The sequence below is a fragment of the Pezoporus occidentalis genome, unplaced genomic scaffold, assembly GCF_034315485.1.
Source record: "Pezoporus occidentalis ecotype Australia unplaced genomic scaffold, CSIRO_AGI_Poc_V1 ctg172, whole genome shotgun sequence".
NCBI lineage: Eukaryota > Metazoa > Chordata > Aves > Psittaciformes > Psittacidae > Pezoporus > Pezoporus occidentalis.
In genome coordinates, this window is record NW_026913554.1 from 2,362,001 (window position 1) to 2,382,825 (window position 20,825).

At 39.4% G+C, this 20,825-nt stretch overlaps 1 protein-coding gene across 1 annotated transcript; it reads right to left on the bottom strand.

Annotated features, from left to right (window-relative positions):
- Positions 1–1,361: 1,361 nt before the first annotated feature.
- PLK4 (polo like kinase 4) lies at positions 1,362–18,939 on the bottom strand. Its single transcript, XM_062614176.1, has 16 exons — positions 18,734–18,939; positions 17,823–17,918; positions 16,989–17,084; positions 16,415–16,529; positions 13,676–14,705; positions 11,571–11,671; positions 9,725–10,101; positions 8,884–8,988; positions 8,394–8,496; positions 7,441–7,590; positions 6,411–6,541; positions 5,592–5,683; positions 5,096–5,237; positions 3,279–3,419; positions 2,735–2,841; positions 1,362–1,999 (listed from the first exon to the last, which is right to left on the bottom strand). Exons 1-16 carry the CDS (start codon positions 18,761–18,763, stop codon positions 1,900–1,902), a joined length of 2,916 nt encoding a protein of 971 aa, XP_062470160.1. The 5' UTR covers positions 18,764–18,939; the 3' UTR covers positions 1,362–1,899.
- Positions 18,940–20,825: the final 1,886 nt, after the last annotated feature.

Genomic DNA, 20,825 nt, shown 5'->3' on the forward strand with positions numbered 1-20,825 from the left:
ATGCTGTGAGAAAAGACTTTGCTTTTATAAGCATATCTTTTATATTCCAATTCATAATAAGTGGTACAAGAAACACTGTGTTTTAGTGATGGAGACAAGCTTCCATATGAACTGCTTGGTTTTAGCAACCAAAAGTTCCTTCAGCCATGAGAAACTGGTGAGAAATGCAGGAGTTCTCAAAATGGCTAATACAAGATTGCATATTCTACAGCGCAGTTTGTGCTGAGTGTTAGGACAAACTGTGTATGTCATAGGAGGTTTACTACTGTTGTTCTTCAGGCTAGCTAACTTCAAACTTAAAGAGACTATGCTTGGGTACTTTGAGGGATTGCTTTACCTGTAATTTATTTAAAGGATTAAGGATAAAACTAGATTCAGGCATCTTCTCTGCAGTGAGTATCTGTAGAATACACAACATCTCCCTGCCCACCTCCCCCCCCCCCCAAAAAAAAAAGGGTAGACCAGGCCCATTAGTATGTTTACATGATTAAAATAAGAAAGCAAAGCTTTAAATTCTTTGGCCATGAGTAATTTGTATTTTTTCTAGGCCAGCTGTGGTTTAAAATGTGGCTTGGTTGTAGTGGATTATCACCCTGTTTCTTATGAGCTTACCAACTGTTTTTTTCTAAGCCTTTATGCCTTTCTGCTGCCTGTGGCTTAGGCATTCTTCAACTCTTTGTACCTTCAGCTTGCGCATCAAACTAGATTGCATATGAAGTAAAAATAATTAGTGTGGCTGATAATGCAAGCTTCTCACGTTCAGTGCTGACCCACATCTTGGCAAGGTTGACTTTCTCCTTCAAAACTCAGTTGATTTAAGAGTAACATACCAAAAACATTTCTTCTAAAAAGCCGCATTTATGTGCATTTACAATGTTTGTATCTACTGGTACATGCAAAAAACCTTAAAGTGTGCATAAGAGCTACAGACAGTACTTGCTTTATCAAAGACTTGTAATAAAGTCAAGCAAAATGTTTAAAAAGTGCTACTGTTAATGCTAATAATGTCTAAGACAAGGTAAAAGTGTCTAAAGTTAATAAAATTTCTATAAAGTAACAAACTGAATTAGTTACTATATTATATGTAGTTTGTTTTCCTATCAAATGTGCTTCTGGTTTTAATCATATGTAGGCCAGAGGTAAAAATATCAAATACACAAACCCTAGTGCATTTTGTCAGTTCAGCAAGTTAGAATTAACATCATTCAACAGTTTTATACCATGTCTTCCCAAGCTTCAAGCAATCCTAAACTCCAGCCACATACTGCTCTAAGATACCAGGAGCAGCTCCTGTTATAAATGTAGCTTAATACGCAGAGGAAAGGCCTTTCACTAAACCACACACGAACATGAAACAGATCTGGACAATTGCCACTGCATTTATTTTTTTTTTTTTTATATAAAATGCTTGTGCAGGAAAGTTAAAGCTGCTGCTACAAAAAGATCTAAAACCAGTTATAAAACATATACATATTTACATATATTACTTGCAAGACGTAAAAAATAAGTTATTTACACATACAAACACTTCAACAGCACAGATGCATTTTCCTTGATTGCTGGCACTCAGTAAGCAGTGGGGAAGAAAAAAAAAAAAAACAAATACAACAGATTCAGATTATTTCCAAGAAGTTGGTGCTGTCTAGAACTAAGTTGCTCAAATTTTTGCTTGAGCAGGTTTATCCATCATTTTGAGGGGAAAAAAAGTTTGTATGAAACTTCACAAGCAATTGGCTACACGTAAACAGAGCAACTCTGCCCTTCCTATTTTTTCTTTTTCCTTTTTTTACCAGCTTTTGGAATAATTTCTGTGTAAGCTGAGTAAGAACAGTCACATCACTTGAAAGTCAGTGAGTGAGTTTATTAAGCTCTTTTGTCCAGACACCTGCATTGCTTTAATCAGTGGGGACCAGCTGGATTGGTAAACATCACAAGAATAGAAGACAGACAGTGCAGCTTCTCTTTGATGTATTCTGGCAACTTATCATTTTCTCCATACCTAGAAAGGCACATAAAGCACAAAAAAAAAATTAGATGCTTGAAATAATTTGTATCTGGACAGCTTATTTTGATACTTGCCTGTAAAAAGACAAGCCACTAAATCAAGGAGATTTTAAGCATATCAAGACACATTAATTGGAGCTTGAAGGCTTAATTCTAGGCTCCCTTTCCCTGTATGTATTCTGAAAAGTGTTTCAGATCAAGAAAATATCTAAACAATGTTTAAGCTGCACTAATATCTGAACAGACTGTATCCTACTGTCTCCAGCTTTGCACAGAGGAAACGTGTTACTCAGTGGCTGTATTCATATGGGAAGTGCCCACTCTCCATAGTGCTCAGGTAAAGCTTTGCCTATGCATCAGTGTCAACATCTTGTCTCCCTGATCTGGCAGTATCTTAAAACAACAACAACAAATATTAAAACCTTGCTTTTCTCCCTCTCCTGCCTTTAAATACTGTACATGAACAGTGGCTATACTCTGGAGATCAAGTAAATGCATTTACAGCTGGGTTTTATTTTGTTTTTGTTTATTTATTCAGAGCTCAGTCAAAACTATAGTTTTTTCTCTTTATTAAGCTTATATAAGCTAATCAACTGAGAAGTGATTGAAAAGCTAAGTTCTAATATTTCCAAACCAAAATGAATAGCAGCTATAAAGTTGAAGTATATCTTATGTCTAACCACCTTAAACTGACAGTGAGCAGCTATTTTTATAGCTGTAATAGACTCACCTCGTTGTCTGGCCATCTGGAGATGTGTAAGTGATGGAAGAAACACCTGCTTGGGCTACTAGTTGGGATCCATCGTTAAACTGAACCCATACTGCTCCACTGGTCAGCTAATGAGAGAAATTGCATCATGATTTGATGACATAAAAGACTACATACCTAGAATTTTTCTAATAATTGAAGTGACTTAAAGTCTCGTGGTCAGTCTTTTAAAGATTGCATGTATACTACTTTGGCGTATGCAGTCTCACACAGTCTCAAGAATCAGACTTCCTGAAATAGGCAATAACTACCACAGAAAAACTGTGATAACTGAAATACTTCAGTATTATTTTGGTTTCTTCTACTTATCTAGTTCAGCATGGTATTTATCCAAGATCTGTATTAGGAACAGTTCTGCCACATACCCATTTTCAGATTTAAACTGTACCAGAGCACGTATAAATGTATCCCTCCCAGATCAAGTTTAAAGTTAATGACTTAAAAATATGTATCTCAAGTTTAATAGGAAAAGAACAGATTCCCCTCCTTTATCAGTATTCCTCACCTGAGAAGCCCAACCAACATTTTTCACAAAGACAGATTTTAAAAGTTGGGCTGTATTTGGGCTGCATTCTGTTTGATGAACAGAGGAGCATGTAGTTTCCACAGTATTAGTCAGGAACATAGGCTTTTCAAATGACACCACCTAAAACCCAGAAATACGTAGTATTAGCAGCCTTGGTATCAATCAACTGACTACCCACTAACTAAAGTGGTCAACTACCACCTGTTTTAATCTTTCTATATATACAGACATATTTAGCCTGTATGCTTCACTTACCAGCATTACATTACGAAAACCCCACAGGGCTTCCTAAGACTCGGTATTACAACAGATCTTCCTACCACTTCCCTGTACTCAAAGGAATTACCCTCCCTAAGCAGACGTTTTCTACTTATGCCCCATTTTTTTTTCCTTATTTGACTTATCACAAAACACTGTCTGTCTGCAGCAAGTGTTCAGCACATAACAGATCAATAGCACAGTAGCCCTCGCTCAGATGACCACAATATTTTACAGACATACAGACATTGCTATTAATTGGAAACTAGAGTATGAAACATAAATCCAAGAGTTTTATAGCACATGCAACAGCTGTTCTAGGTTTACAGAGACAACAGTGATGTATTAAGAATGAGGACTTCAAGACACCACCACCACTAATGCCTAGGAGGAACACATCTGCTTCCTTAGAAGTTCTACTGCTACGGTACCTCCTCCCATAGTCAGAGAGAAGACAGATGAGGTGGTGTGCTTATTAGTATTTAAGAGTCAGGGTTCAGTGACATGATGCAAGTCAGGGGATGCCTCTGAGATAGGAGAGCTTGGTCAGGAAAGAGATCAGGATCCAGATAATTACAGGAACCTGAAAGAAACAACAAGCTGTACCACGGGATACAGAGACCTAGTTCAAGTATCAAGAAACTGACAAAGATTCAAGAGTAACATGGAAAGGCAACCAGCCATTGTGATATTTTGCTTAGAAACAGACATTTTAGAAGAAAAAGCAAACAGTGGAAGTCTATATGACAAACAAAGAATGAGTTTTAATGCTGAACCCTTGAATTAGAACTCTGGTGATGGGTAACCTTAAGTCAGTGTAAGAATCAATACTAGCACCGAAACCCGCAGGCATTTTAGTTGCCTGCTTCATTTCAGCCAAGCAAAAACCAGCAGATTCTGCACTGAGGACATGTGCTACACAATAAAAAGAACGGAAATGCACAGCCACATAAATTCAGCAAAGGTAGGATGATAAACACTCAGTGTGCCAAGACCCCAACATAATTCAGTCCAGCTAGGGAAGTTGTATCAGGGCTGTGATGCAGCAACTGAATCTTGGTGGGTCTTTTAAACCAGCTAAATGAAATTACACACAAAGCCTTGTTGGCCGTACATATAAATGTAGTTCACTTACACGTTTTTTTTTATACATGCTAACACTTGATTATTTCCGAACAGCTGCCTCAAGTGCTAATATCCTTTGTGACTACCATGTGATATACAGGCCTGAGGGCACCTTAGTGCTGTCCAAAATAAACTGAAGATGCACCATGTAACATGGAACAATTTTCAAACTATGTTCCCAAGAAGAATTTGTGGTAAAGTTTTGGAAGACTTTGATCTTTTCAGATGACTTTGAATCCAGCTATCAAAAGTTAGCTGAAATCAACGTTAACATTTCTAGTCAATATGCTCACAAATGGCTAATAAAATCTTATAACCCATGCAAACATAATTCCATTAGTTCAAATAAACTAGCAATATTTGAATTCCTACTGGAGAGTAGTGTCCACTACTGTATATTCTTGTGTACTTACAGAAGGAGTACAGTTTGGAGATTGAACTGGAGTAGAACCAGCAGCTGTGTTTCCATCCAGTGCCACAGCTTCTTTTACACAGTTGATATTGTCCAGCAGTGGAGGTGGTACAGCCTGTGGTGATTCAGTATTGCCAGGTTTTCTGGAAAAATGAGAAAAATTGGGAAAGGGTCTGTACAAAAGGGACTAAAACAGGTGAGGAGATGTAGCTTTTCCTTCAGTTTACCACGGACCGTGGAAAGCACTTGACAGCACTGGTCTGCACAATTCTTTCTACATATGCTAATTCTTGCCCTGTTTTAGTCTACAAGTGTATGTTGTCCTAGTATCAAAGGAGGCTTTGTGGGTCCAATATAAGGTGTTCATACATGCTTTCAAGTTAATATTTATCTTGCTAGTGGCTATAAGCCTGTTAAGCAACTCTGGCTTCTGCAAACATTAGGCTGCTTAGTAGAAAATACTTATGCATTTGAATATTCCAAGTGAAAGATACTACCTTCCAACAATTATTGGAAAAAATGGAACACTTGCACTCCTTTTTTCTTCTTCCAAAACAGCAGATTCCAGGGCAAGGCATATACGATGTCCCTGGAATTAGAAGGGGCTTGTTAAAGATTTTAATTGAGAACAGAGTAACTATTTCATACATGTTTAATAAAGGCAGGTGAGCCTACACAAGGAACACAAGTTTTTTTCAATAGCTGCACTCATGTATGATGGAGGCAACTCAAAAAACTATACTACAGCAAGACTTCTTCATAACTTCAGCATATCTGGAATTATGCTCTTAATAATTGCGTCCTCCCCTTTTAGCAGGACTAGATGACCCCCAAATTCTAGTCCAGGAAGTAACAGAACATCAGGAGGACCAAACAGGAAATTTGTACTATATTTTTACTGTTTCCTAAGTTCATCAACAGAAAAATTACTCTTGTGACTTCTAATTGGGCACCATAAAACAAGAGATGGAAAGCACAGCAGGAAGGCTAGACCGATGCTTGGTGGGTTTTTGTGTCTGGGGTTTTTTTTTTGGAGCGGTTTGTTTTTAAGCTTGTATAAGGCAGCTTCATCTGTTCTGCTCAAATCATTTCTCCAAACAGACAAACCTGCTTTACACACTAGTAAGACTCTCCTCTAAGTCTTCATAACGAGGCATTGTTACCATTACTCCACATAGATATTTGCTCTTTGTCATCCCTGCTTATTAGTGTAATGAAAACTATGAAAAGCAACATCAGAAGCACATTTGTGAAAGAGAAACTGAATTCTCAGGAAGTTGCTTTGTATTGGAAAAGGCCTATATGAAACAATTTACCTCATTTGCATGATCCATATAAACTTGTATTTCCTTCTTCAAACCTGCTTCGCTTTCTCCTTTCAAAGTGAAGGATTTCCCCGATTTTTCAATCACACGAGTTACACCAGCTGTCTTATGTATCTTTGCTCCTGTGGAAAAACAACAGGTAAAAGCTTAGACTGTGAATTTATAAGATACCAGCATCTATAAAGTACATATTTTGGCCATTACATTCTACTCTACTAAAGTGTATCTCACAGAGTTGCTTACTGCAAGAATAAAACCACTCCTTCATAAGCTTTATATCTAGCAGAAATAGCCACTTAAATTGGGACTGGGATGTTAATGGAATGTCCTCTATGGCCAAAGATCACCACTTAAATGGGCAGAATAATGCATTTACTACGTATTTTAAGAGCTACCCTTCTAAACACTAATCTGAGACAAATTCAACATCTCTAATAATTGGTTAGAGTAGGCTCTATTGTATCTTAATATGGTTTTAAAAGAGATACCCATTCTTTCAATAGCAGTTCTACATTGAATAACAGAGCTGGTATTTTTTTGTCATAAATCCTGTTGGGGTTTATCTAAGCATGTGGCAAATGAAACTAGTTGACGGCAGTCTATAGTGAGAAAACAACTGTCAGTGCAGTCAAGTTTATAAAGGGCAGAGTTGGAAAAGGCAGCCAACTGCTTTCTCCAGCAAGTGTTCTTTGTAACACTATACCTCATTAACATTGAAAGCTTGGGAGTAGGGACCCATCTTTCACTAACCAGGTTATCTACCAAATGAAGATGCAAAGAAGAGCTCATTAATAAAACCAAGGTGTAATTTAAATGACACTTTTGCAACACTTATTCCCTGGAGTCAGTGAGGAACTAAGGAATAATAAAAATCATCTGCAGATGCTAGAAAGAAGGCAGAGTGGCAAAATAGAGTCTTCTTCAACTCAAATTGTTTATTTTTTTAGTGTTCAGGAATATTTTAGTGCAGCTTTAATAACATGCTATAACTATTTGCATAATTACAAAAATTAATACATACCATCATAAAAACAAATTTCAACATCTGCAGTGGGTGAATTTTCCATCAACATGCACTTGGCATATCTTGTGTAGAAAGTAACTTTGGGGGTTTTTGTTCTTACCAACTGCACAAACTTGGCTGCATACTGGTATTTTTTCCAGTACTTTTCTGAAAAAGAAAAATTTTTAAACTTTTTGATAGAAGTCAGACTTCTCCCTGTGCACCAGCTTGAAAAGTAGTAATTGAAAATACGCATTACTCACAACCTTCGTCTATCAAGTATTTAAGTACCTCATGGAAGTATGTTCAAAGAAACAGGCTTATTTTCACCAACTTTTAGAAAAGTATGCATATTAAATAGCTTCACATGAATAGCTTTAATTAACACAGTTCAGAACCTGAATAACAGTATAGTGCTGCACATACCATTTAACTAGATACTGTAGTCCAGTTGGCTTCCCAGCTTTAGGTAAAACCTGGCTTTGATCTCTAGTTAGTAGAGAAATCTGCTTGCCTCAAGAACTTAATATTGTCAGCTTATATTTGTTCTTCATCTGTCTACATTAAATACTCTGTCAACGCTTTCAAATATATATTCTTCCTTTTCCTCCCCCAAGTTATGGATATTAAGAAGCACAATGTAAAATTGCTGATTTTAAAATGACTTGATAATATTTCTTCCACTCTTATTTAAGCAGCTTCCAATATGAATAAGAGTAGGAAAGATTTAATTTTAGTACACTACATTGTAAAGGGGTGACGCCTTTTAACTTCCACACAAAATAAATTAAAATCCTTCCTTGTGAAGTTTCAGAATGTAATTCCCAGTTAAACTGTAGCTTGACCCTTATTCTGAAAGTTTTATCTTCACAATTATCTGAAAAGCAGTGGCTAAAAGCTAAAAAGTCTCGAACAAGATTTACTTAAACATCACATTCACCATCATATTTTTTAAATAACTTTCAGGTTACCTGGCAAGTTGTCAAAATTATACATAGAGATGCCTTCCGGAGGAGCAGGAGGTCTGCCATCAAGAAGGAAGCCTCTTCCTTCATTTGGATGATAAACTGCAACCTACAAAAAGGGGTAAAAATGTGTTTACAGTTGCAATTTACAACAGCACTCCCTACTGTTAAGAGCTAAGGAATTAAGTCCTAGTTTAATTAATTACCGTAATTTACCATGACTGCTCTATTTCTCTAAGTAATTATATAACAGCAGCTGTTTCTCAACAATACTTCACCTATTGCAAAAGTCAAGTCCAATTCTGCTTGTTAGTAATTGCTTGATACCTGCATTTGTGTGGCTGCACTATGAGGGGGAAAAGGAGCTTACAGCTGTACATATGTAAACACTGCATCTCCAAGCAAATTATCACTTAAACGAAAATAAAAAACCTCTGAAAGAACAGACTACTCCAAGGCCTTTATACAACACTGAAGAAATTGAAAGAGTACTCACTATGTTTCCATCACAAGATATTCTCAGAACTTCTTTCACAAATTCTTGTGAATGGTGTTCTTTTAGAAACTCCATACACACTTCCCCAGTATCTAGAATGCTCACCTAAAATATATTAAATATACAAGTTAAACAACACGACCATTACTTTTGCTGTTAGTGCGATTAAAACAGAGCACTTCAACATGACTGAAGGTTATAAGCCTGGTCAGTGGGGGTGGGGCTTCCTGAATGACAAATCAGACAGGTCAGATCTATTATGCTATTATGTTCTTTAAAAGAACACATGGGGGGGGGGGGAATGACAGGATAAGTGATACTATAAGAAATGGAACAAAAGGCAAAAGGGAATGAACTAACCAAAAAATTTATGCGATCAGTAAGGATTAAAAGAATTGGTTTTCCTTTCCTACCCAATGGGAAAAAGCAGCACTACAGGAAAGATTTACATTTTCACTTGAGAACAAGACTGTTTTCACTTCTAATCTGGTTATTCATCTAATCTGTTAAAATGTTTGATGTAGTTAAAATCTTAAATGCAGCTGTACAGCTAAGCAGTAAAGTTCTAGAACTGTAGGAAGTATATATGCACTTAGTATTTGTTATGTCTACTTTACAGTTTCTTTGCTTGTAAGCTAAAAGCAACACCATGTCATTGCAGGAACTGACCACAAATATTCCACATGCAAAAACTAAACTGCATTTTACTAATCTATAATGTAATTTAAAATTACATTAAGTTTTCTGAGAAAAATGCTTTTAATTTACCAAGTGATTTTTAAGAGATAGTCACATCGTATTTAATAGTGAAGTTGTTTCCCATTTAAGAACTGATACATACCACTGCATTTTTTGTTTTTTGCCTGATGGGTTTAAGCCTATGAGCATTGAGAGGTGACACTATACTTCGCAGTGTAGGTTTCTGATGTGCTGGTGGTTCTTTGCCCCACGTTTGGTTTTCTTCTGAAGCTGACCAAAGGGCACATGTAGAAGACGATGGCTGGATTTTCTCAGATTTACAGAGAACTCCAGGGTTATATTTCTTTGGGTTTCTCTGGTTTAAAGAATGTGGACAGTCACCAGATGCATCGTGATTCCTTATATCTTTCAAGGTGTTCCATGCATTTCTTGATGCATCTTGCTGCACATCCAGATGATACCGAAAACCTCCATGTGCATTACTATTTCCCATTAGGTCTGCAGGTGGTCTCAGTGGAACTGAAAGCATCATAAAGTGCATTGTAGATTCAAAGAGTCACAGTCAGAAGAAAAAAATGGTATTGTGTTTTTAAAGGCTTTTCAAAGTATCATCTTAGAAGGCTGCTCAAGTGGAGAATGGGATTTCTTTAGTCCTTAGTCCATATCATTAGGCTATGAATTTAGTATGGTTCAATACCAGTGCTAACAAAATTCCAGTGCTACTTGAAATAAACTGTTACTAGATTTCAGTTAAGAGTGCCTTCAGTCTTAATATAGATCCACTCATTTTGCAAAATAATTTATAAACAACATACTGAATTCAAATAGATACTTAAACAAGAATTAGTTTGCATGAACGTTTAATTGGTTGGAACAGTTTACTTGGCACTCAGATAACCACTAGTACCATTAAGTTCCACCTTATCTAACTAGTGTGTTAGCATGAGAGATTTTAGCAATCAAGATGTTAAATGAATGCTCCAAACCCCTTGTTTTATTTCCAGTCACTTGTTAAAAGACAAAACCCTGGTTTTATATTTAAACTTCCTACAATTGCTTCCCTAGTTTTGATATTTAAGCCCTTCATCATCTTTCTCCTCACTCCTCCTGCCATGTGGCAGAACAGTTGAGAAGGGACCAAAAAACCCAAATAGGATTATTCAGACCATATGTCATATTATTCCAATTCCCTCTAGACAGAAGGGAAGGAGTCCAGTAATATTAAACCAAAAAAGTTCAGAATGGATTTGTGATTTAGTTTTATGATTAAATTACATTATTTGTACATGATGTAACATGATGCATAACAAAGAACACCTTCCCTTCTGTGTCTTTTGTGTTTTCCTCCACCTCTCCTTCTGCAGCCTCATTATCTTTCTCATTCACTGAAGTCCCATTTTCTTTTAAGGCATATTTGTACAACTAAATTAACAGTGCTTTTGAGTCACCTGACAATCTTTTGTTATGTATTTACTTACACATTTCAGGTCACAACTGACTAATTATGGCAAGTTCCAGAATTTATTTAAGATTTTTTTTTTTCCCCTCTTCCCCTCCTTTTTAATCCCTCCTTTTTCTAAAATACTAAAAGAGAATGACCTTACTTTAGGAAGCTAAGTATATAAATTCAATGTACAATATCTTCGCTCTTATGAAGGCAGCTACATACAATTCTTTATACCAAGACAACAGTTTAAGAGGAACACCTAGCTACAAAACCTTCCAACTTCCTGTCTCAGGAAACACATTTGTGACAGCTTAGACAAAAAGAGAAAACAGAGCAATGCTTTCAATGGGATATTTCTCACTTAGTTATGATTCTACAGATTAGTGATCCTGGAAATCATTATGCCTCTTTCAACATCTGTGTCAATTGTTTTGTTCAGTGACAAGTCAGTTTAGCGTCTCCTGTCCTTTTCATTTGGGAAATCTCCAACAATATAATACAACTTTTGACTGCAAAAATACACAACTGATTAGTAACACACCATTAGTTTGCATGCTTCCAAGCCACTGCTGCATTGTTTCAGTATGGGACTTCTGCTCTAACAAACCAACCTGGGGCTTCATTGGGCAGAGATAATTTGAGCTGCAAAATAAAAGTTACACATGTAATCAAGATTGCAAAGGCACTTGCACAACAAAAGCTAGTGTTACAGCTGCAGAAACCAAAAGACTCTAAGAATATTTAAGAGACACAGGTGGCATTTTGCAGCTCTAGACAGCAAAGGACATATTCTTTTTTCATGGGAAATGTTCACTAGGTAAAGCATTAAAAAAACAAACCAAGCAAAAAAAACAAATGGAATTAAAGTTATTACTAATTTTTAGGACAAATTTAAGCCTTCTAGCACTAACTAGTAGACTCTTAGAATTGACACATATGAACAGAAAGAGCCATTGATAATGCTGCCAGCTGTGGCTGTTCCTGCATCTAGTTCTTAATTCACAGCCTAGACACAGGGATGACGCCCTGTGGATCTCATTCAGCATTAACAAATATGCAGCTGAAATACATAGGCAACCTTATCACCTAAAATAATTTGAGTTTATGTAAAATATAATAAACCCCAAAAATTGCAAAGGGCTTTTTTTTTTAGCAGCTTTTTAGACCATGACACATAGATAGTGACAGGTAAACTCAAACTGTAATCCACATTGAGGAATAAAGAATACACACAAAACCAGTTACTGCAGACCTCTTGTAAATTCACACTAAACTCCTGTGAGTTTTTCTATCCCCATAGCCTGTCCTTGTCTGTTCTTTCTTCTCGCAATGATCATTACTTCACTAAGGACTCAGTTCTTCCCCAGCCCCTCCCACATATAAGCATATAATTTAGGTCTTAAAACCTTCCATTTAAGATTGTCATTCAAGTCAACTATAGACGCAAGAGGCTTTCATATAAGCAATCATATAAAAAAGTAGTTACCATTTAGTTAATCCCCATACTTATATTAATATTCTGCCACATTTACATTCAGCATGCCTCTATTAAGAGTCATGGAGAATACAAGTGAGCACTATGTTAACATTTGCTTAAATCATTTCTTGATTCATCAAACATTTCTCAAACTAGAAAGAATGCACATGTCCATTGAGCTTGCTGAACAAAGCTTTATGTCAAACACGAATAGTCAAGAAAAACCTCTTCTTCCATTTACTTTTTCTACAAGGAAAAATGCTCATCTGCTTTTCCCCTGAACTGATTTGCAAAAAGAAAGACACATGAAACCATCACATGAAGTTACCACTTCTTAACGTGAAGAGAAATGCAAGAACTAAGATATGCAATGGTCCATGTATTGAAAAACCAGAAAGCATTGTCCGTTGATGGAAAAAAAAAACCACAACAAACATCAACTGAATTATCATAAAGAAGGGCTCTTGTTGCCCTTGAGGCAAAGATGAGGCCTCCAACAACACAAGAAGCATCCCAGCATCATTTGCAGGTTTGACACCTGAATCAGTTTTTATCAGCTGGGCAAGTCCATCAACATACAGCAAGTAGTCAGGTTTTTACACAGAAACTACAACTGAAAACACAACCAAGGGTCAGATAGCAAAATAACACTCCAAGGTAACTTTCTAGTACACCAGTTTTATAATCTGTCACTTAATCTTGTATTTAATTTGGGTTTGTCCTTTACCTTGTCTAACCTTTACAGGAAAAAAAAAAGCTAACCAACCAAAAAAAGCAACCCCTAAAAGCAAACAGAGCAGAAAGAAAAACATTGGTAATAACACTCTAAATGCCTTCTACCCTAGTCTAGGTCTCTTCTGTAAAGAAGAATTAACAAGGCTAATACAATTACTGTGGGAAAAGAAATACTCAACTTGCTGCACATAGAAATAATAATTGAGTATAACCTGGATAAATAAAAGCAATGATTTAGCTAGCTGATGTACTGTATCTATGAACTTTCAGATAGGAACAGTGCAGAGGTAAACCTGCATCAACTATGCTCTCTCTTATGTGGTATACTTAATCTATATGCGTAAGGACTTTGGGGGCTTACTACAGCTTACAGAAGAAAAATCATGCATTTAATAGATAAGGCAGCTATAATTTTAATAAAAACTGATTCTTACTGTGGTTCATCTTTTACAGGCGGAGATAGTTGTCCTTCAAAAGAACCAGAATTACTGGAAATCTTCTCCTGAAATATTTCTCCTATATCAGTATAGCTGTTTGCAGGTGAAAAGCATTCTGTATTTTCTCTTGTTCCTACTTTAGGCTTAGAAAGCAGTTCCAAAGAGTGACATCTCTCAACAATATTCGATATGCCTTGAGTCTGACTATGGGATGTGCCAGACCTATCTGAAGAGTGGGCTCTTCGGAGGTAGCGCGAATGTGGTCTCTTTTCAAGTTGCATGGTTCTTCCCCTGCCAGTTATGCCAATTTCTTTTCCCTGAATTCCCCACTGATGAAAAGAACCACTTCCATCTACTGAAGAATTACTACCGGAATTCTTGGTTTTAGGAAAAAAAGTAATTTTATTTGGGAGTGGCTGTCCAACTAACAGCTTCTTCTTTTCCTTCAAGCAACCACTGGTGCTGATGCTGGAAGAGCCTGTGAAGGTTGTAGAGATGGTAGCATTTCCACTGTCCATGGAATCTTCCGAAGTTCCCAAATCTTTACTCTGCGCAGAGCTACACCTAGACATAAAGGGATGATCCAACACCGAGGAAAGACTCAAACGATCGGCTGGGTTTTTGCGAAGTAACCTATGTATAAGGTCTTGTGCTTCTCTTGATAAGAAGACTGGCATTTCATAATCTGCTAGTACTACTTTATTCAGAGTGTTCTTGACTGTGTCAGTGTCAAAAGGTGGCTTTCCAATAAGAAGAGTGTAAAACATACAGCCCAAAGACCACACATCAGATTCAAGTCCATGTGGACTCCTTGTGGCTATCTCTGGAGAAATGTAATTTGGAGTTCCACACATGGTGTAATGCTTTTCATGAGGCATTTTCAGCTGAGTTGCTAGTCCAAAATCTGCAATCTTGACATTCATATTACTGGTGAGTAAGATATTAGAAAGGGTGAGGTCCCGGTGCAGTATTCCATGAGAATGAAGATAGAGCATACCCGTGATAATTTGATGCAAGAAGTGTCGGGCTGTCAAAACAGAAAGCCAGATGTTTTAGTCATGCAAGTGAAATCAAAGCAGTGAAAGTAATTTTCTGAAGTCTGCTATTGGTCTTGCTTATAAGGATGTTCAAGCATCATGCTAATGAGAATAGAATTTGGTTTTTGCTTTAAGCAACATAACATGACTTTAAGTTCATTAAAACATATTCTTTAATGCAGTAATCATATTTGTTTCATTGCTAACAGAACAACGTAAACAGGACTGGAAATATTTTCAGTTGGCCTAAACTTTTTAAAATTAGGTTCTTAAGAACTAAAAAAGTTAAGTAGTTCCTCATTTTCAGAAACAGAAAACACACAAAAGCAACCACCTTCACTATGTGCAAAAATATTAAAAAATATAGAAGACAATTTGGATGATATTTGTTTTATCATTAGCAGACTGGCAAGGCTTATAGTATTAAAAATTCTCAAAAGTTCTAAATTCACGATATTGGGATAGACTTTACATTCAATTATATTAGAAAATCAGGGAATATTCAAGAGTTACAGCTTACAGCAAGAATAGCAAAACCTCATCCAGGCTGAAACAGTATCATTTATTTATGATGTAGCAGTTACAGCAATTTTAAGAATAATTCTTTCTAAAGCAAACCATTTACAACCCTCTTTCTTCTCTTAGCGGTGGGCAAAGACAGGTGCCTAACAAATGTCAGTAGAAACCTCTCCTCAAACGAAGAGGCTTTATGGCAAGTCTAGAAGCAGTAGAGGCAACAACCACCGAGTCTAGATCAGCTGTAACCAGAACAGCTTGTTTGGCTGTACCCTTAAACACTATACACTGCAGCTTGCTTTGCTGGGGCTTTTCCTGTTCATTTTAACTATTGTGGTTAGGCTTTCAGTGGTCTTGTGTTCTAACTGAAATCCTTTGTCAACTGTAAGAAAATGAAACATGAGTAAATTCATAAGTGAAATGATTTCTTATTTGCAAGACTTTATTCTCAAAGCACTATTTGAAAGAATAACATAGCCACAAAGTTTCAGCGTTACTCTGACAGCGAGCTCTCAATGAAAGACAGATATTTCAGTGCTTTCCATCAGAAACGTACGTAAAACTATAGCAGATTTTTTCCCCAGCTACTAGTCCTTCAAAAATTCCAGATGGAGTGTTAAATTGGATATCTCCTTGCTAACTTAGCCATTTGCAACACAGTTAAGTGTTTCTTTCATTTCCACACGCAGCTTGAACACAGTAAATACTTCCAATACCACATCAAGCAAACTAATCTGGAAGGTTTGCTAACTGGTGACATGCAACACAGTAATGCTGAGGTGAAGAGGTACAGCTCAAAGGGAACATATCTGTGGATGTGAAGCTGCCAGTATTCCTCTGTGGAACTTCCCTGTCTTGACCTACACTTCAACTTAACTGAATGTACTAAAGCAAGCTCTACCTTCTATGTACTTCCACCTTCTAAAATCACTGTCTTTTTTTAAACCCCGAATAGCCCAAGCTACTGTAAAATGGCACAAACAAAACCAAAAGAAGAAATTCAAGTGAATGTATGCATTAATAGCACTTAATCTCTAGATTATCACATATCACAAAATTTTAAGCTATAGGAGGTTCAGTGATGGCAGTTTTAAATATTCCTTCACTAGAATTAAATACTGAATAAGCCAAAAAGTTAATGCAGTGAGAGCTACATAGAAGAAGAAAAAAAAAATAATCTTACCTTCGTCTTCTGAAAAGGGTTTCTTTCTGTTCTTTATGTATCTGCTCATTTCACCATTGTGACACATCTCGAGTATCAAGTACACGTAGTTGCTATCTTCAAAATAGTTATAAAGCTAGAACATAGAACCATAGAATAGTTAGACTTGGAAAGGACCTTAGGATCATCAAGTTCTAACCCCCTGCCATGAGCAGGGACACCTCACACTAAACCATGTCACCCAAGCCTCTGTCCAACCTGGCCTTCAACACCGCCAGGGATGGAGCATTCACAAGTTCCTTGGGCAACCCATTCCAGTGCCTCACCACCCTTACAGTAAAGAACTTCCTCCTTATATCCAATCTAAACTTTCCCTGTTTAAGTTTTAACCCGTTAGCCCTTGTCCTATCACTACAGTCCCTAATGAAGAGTCCCTCCCCAGGTACTGGAAGGCTACTATGAGGTCTCCACACAGCCTTCTCTTCTCCAGGCTGAACAGCCCCAACTTAATAAAACAATGAAACATTTAAATGTACTTTTTTGACTATCCAGCGAGTCACATATACTATCTTTTCTACAAGAACATGATTCTTACCTCAAGTATAGATGGATGCTTTAGCTGACAGTGTATTTTCACCTCATTCTGAACCCTCTGTACCATTCCAACTTTGTGCATGGCTTTTTTATCTATCTGCAAATGGATCACAATATTTTTCAAGCACTGCAACACTGATACAGGAACATCAGTTTCAAGCAAACTTGACATTTTTCATGTTCAATGCACATGTGCCTGAAAACTCCTAAATATAAACAAATTTTCACATAGTTTAACCTCATATATGCTTTTCATAAACAAATATCGTAAATGGAGAAAACACAACTTTCTGAAAGTAGACAAGTGTTAGCATTTTCAATACTAATTAAGAACTTTCATGAGGTACTTATGCAGAGAAACCTGATTCTGATTTTGCCAGGCAGATATGATAAATATAATTAAAGTTAAAAGGCGGTTAAACTTAAGTATTATAGATTGTAAGTAAATCTGGCAAAAAACCTGCGATGTACAAGCTCCCTTCTCAAAGTCTGTCCTAGCAATAAGGGAAAATTTTCAAGGCATTTTTTCCAGGATTTCTTTAGGCACATAGCTTCTGAATGAAGTTTTTGTGGTCACAAATTTCTTAGTAAGAACTATAGTGCTGGCTGGTCAACCAGCATTGAATATTTGAGCTTAAGCTCTTTTAATAGCACTGTAAGCATTTATGTTAATTATCAATACAATCTATTTGGTTGTACTGCATCTTTCAGGATCAAATCCTAATCTAAATAGTTACATACAAACAAGGAACCTAGGCATGAATGGCCAATCATGTAACCTTGACCTTGTTCAGTCTCTTGGAAAACAAGAGATTCCCTTGGCTAGCTGCCTTACCATTTTGATTGCCACTTCCAGACCGGTTTTCAGGGATACTGCTCTGTAGACCCCTGCGAAGGAGCCCTTCCCCAGGAGGTTCCCCACCTTGAAATCCTGCAGCACGAACAAACCATGCCCGTCAGACCCAGCTTTGAAGCCTGCCTCCCCTCCCACGCAGAACTCTCCACAAAAATTGGGGAGAGCCCGCACCTCCGATGCTGGGGCAGTCCCTCAGCCGCCCCAGGGCTACCTGGACGGAGCTCTCCGGGAAAGGGCGGCGGGCCGCGGCGGGGCCGTGCTGCACACCGCACCGCATCCTCCACCCCGCACGGCGGCCAGCCTGCACTGGCTCTGGCACTACGCGCTACCTAGGGCGGCACGGACAACTTCCCGCCGCATCTCCCGCCGCTCCCGGGGGCCGGGAAACACCCGCCTGGGTTTCCCGCTGCTACAGCAGCCGCTGGGGAGTGACCTCCGCACGCCCCGCAAACACTGGCACAGAGAACACAAAGCACCACGGGGGCCGAAAGCACCGCGCAAAACGCGCGCCGGCGAAGCTGCCGCTCTCCGAACGGGTGTCACCACCCCGGGCGCTCCGCCCAGGCCAACCCACCCCCCCGCGGGGCTAGGGGAACACGGCTCCACAGCCCTAGGGCAGGGGGCGGGCTGGCTGGCTGAGTCCCCACACCTGCTCGGCCAGCGGCCCAGCCCGGGAGGCACCTCGGTCCGCCCCGCCACAGCCAGGGCACAGGCGGCGAGGGCGCGGTGGGCCAGGGAGGAGCCGCGCTCGACGTCTTGCCACCACCTCCCACAGACCAACCGGCCGGGAGAGGACCGTAGCCGCCGCCCGGCCTCTCCCCGCCACCGGCCCCGCGCTCCCGGCAAATGGCGGTGCGGCCGTGGGCTGCGGGGGGAACTGCGCTCCGCACCTCGATTTTCTCGCCGATGCAGGTCGCCATGGCGCCGGCCGCTCTCCCTGGGTCCCGCTACCAGTTCTCCTCGGGGCTCCGGCCGCGGCTACCCATTACGGCACCCTCGGCCGTTCGGCCCGACCCAGACCGGCTCGGTCCTGGGCCCCGCGGCCGCTATCTGCCCCCAGCACCTCCATTTTGAAAAACCGCGCCGTTACCACCCCACCCCCCCCGCCCCAGGTCGAGGCTACGTCTGACGCAATCGCGTCACACGCTACCGCGCATGTGCGGAGCGCTGCGTGCACATTTCCCTGGCAGCCGTTAAGACGCATGCGCGGTTGGGGTTGTGCTCTGGTGGGGGCATAGCGGGTGAGCGGGGGTCGTCATTCGGTGTGTCGTTAGGGCCTGGGCGTCGTCGAATGCTTGGGTACGATTGCTCTGCCTGTGTCTGGTTATCCCTCCTCAGAGCAGGGAGAGCCTCCGCGCTGCTGGTGAAAATAACAACACTGGGCTTCCCCCTGCTCCCTTGAGCGTCTTGGTGGAAGATCTGTGGCCTGGAGAGTTGTCTGAAGCGATCTGGCAGGGTCAGTTACTGGTGATGTAAATGAACATGGGCTCTCCAAATAATTAGTGCTGTCTGTGGGAATCTCCTTTGCAATCAGCAGGGAAGTTTTGTTGTTCCTTGGTTGTTTTGAAATATCTGGGCTAAATACTGGCATGAGCTCTAACAAGGGTTTTGAGGGCTTCCCTTCAGCTCATTGCCTTATCTATAAAGCATCAAGAGCAGTTTTTCCGCGTTGCCTCTTCTGATGCAGTGCCTAGTAATGGAGATGCAGGGTGTCTCAAGTGTATGCACTAGAAACAGCGATGGGCTTTGGTACAAGATGGTGTGGCCTGGGGTGAGTGCCTGTTTTCTTCTCTGGGGTTCTCAGGGGCAGCAGCAGCTTCAACCACCTGGCACCCTGAGAAACCTGCAGCAGCACAGGAAACCTGCTCAGAGCTAGCTGAGAGGAAGAGCTGGCCATTGGGGTTTGTCCCCAGTCCTCCTATTCCAAGTGGTCATTCCAGTAAAGGAAGAGGATCAAGCTGAAGATTCAAATCCTCAATTCCTAATTTATTTTTTTTTTAATTTTTTTTTAAGGTATGTTGCTGTATTTCCTCCCCCCCTCCCCCCCAGAGATCTGAAAAACCTTAGGTCAGTGAGGTTTTGTCAGCTGGTGCTGGTATTGTGTATAGCAGACTACTAGAGCATATGCTGAACAACTAAAAAGCCCCGATTTAATTCACTTTTCTGCTTGAGGAACCCCAAGAAGGGTGCTCTGATACTGGGGCATTAATGCCAAACTAAGTGGCATACCGGAATAGCAGCACAGTTTCAACATAAACACAGTGCAAGACAGTAACAAATTTTATTGCCAAGTGCACTAGGGAGCATTGAGCTGAGAATGGTGATTATTTGTGTCTAATCCCTACGTCTCAGATTCTTTCTATACTGTTTAGTGTGAAATATAGGTGGTTTTTAATTCAAGCTTAAGTATGAATGTTAATTAAGGCAAAAAGGAAGTATTTCTTGCATTGAAACGCTACTAAAGTGCTGTTATTGAAAGGGCTTTTAATAGAAGAAACAGTGCTTCTGAGAGTGGATTATGGTTTGCAGTCAGGTTGTATTTCTCTAATGTGGGCATAGTATTTTTGACCTGCATATATTAAGGGGCACGGGACATAATATAGATAGCAGATACACCAGCTTCCTAACGGAAGGAAGTGTATGCTCTGAAAGGTGGTTAAAAGTAGGTTTGAAACAGAAGAGGGAGCTGTCAGCACACCAGGCAAAGGAGTAAACGCTCTGTACAGACATAAATTTCCAAAAAAGAAGAGAATTCCTCTTTTTGCTGTTAACAGGAGTTAATGAAGTGTACTTTTTTTCACGATCTGGGATTTGAAAAGGGGCACTTGGTACTGTAATGATCTTGTACGATAAAACATTTAGCAGTAAGGACTCTTTCTGAGATAATCTTTTATATTAAGGGACCAGGTCAGCATTCTTCTGCTTGCATTGATCTTAATTCTTCATCATGAATCAGCATCCCTTCAAGAGGCAAGTTTTGTC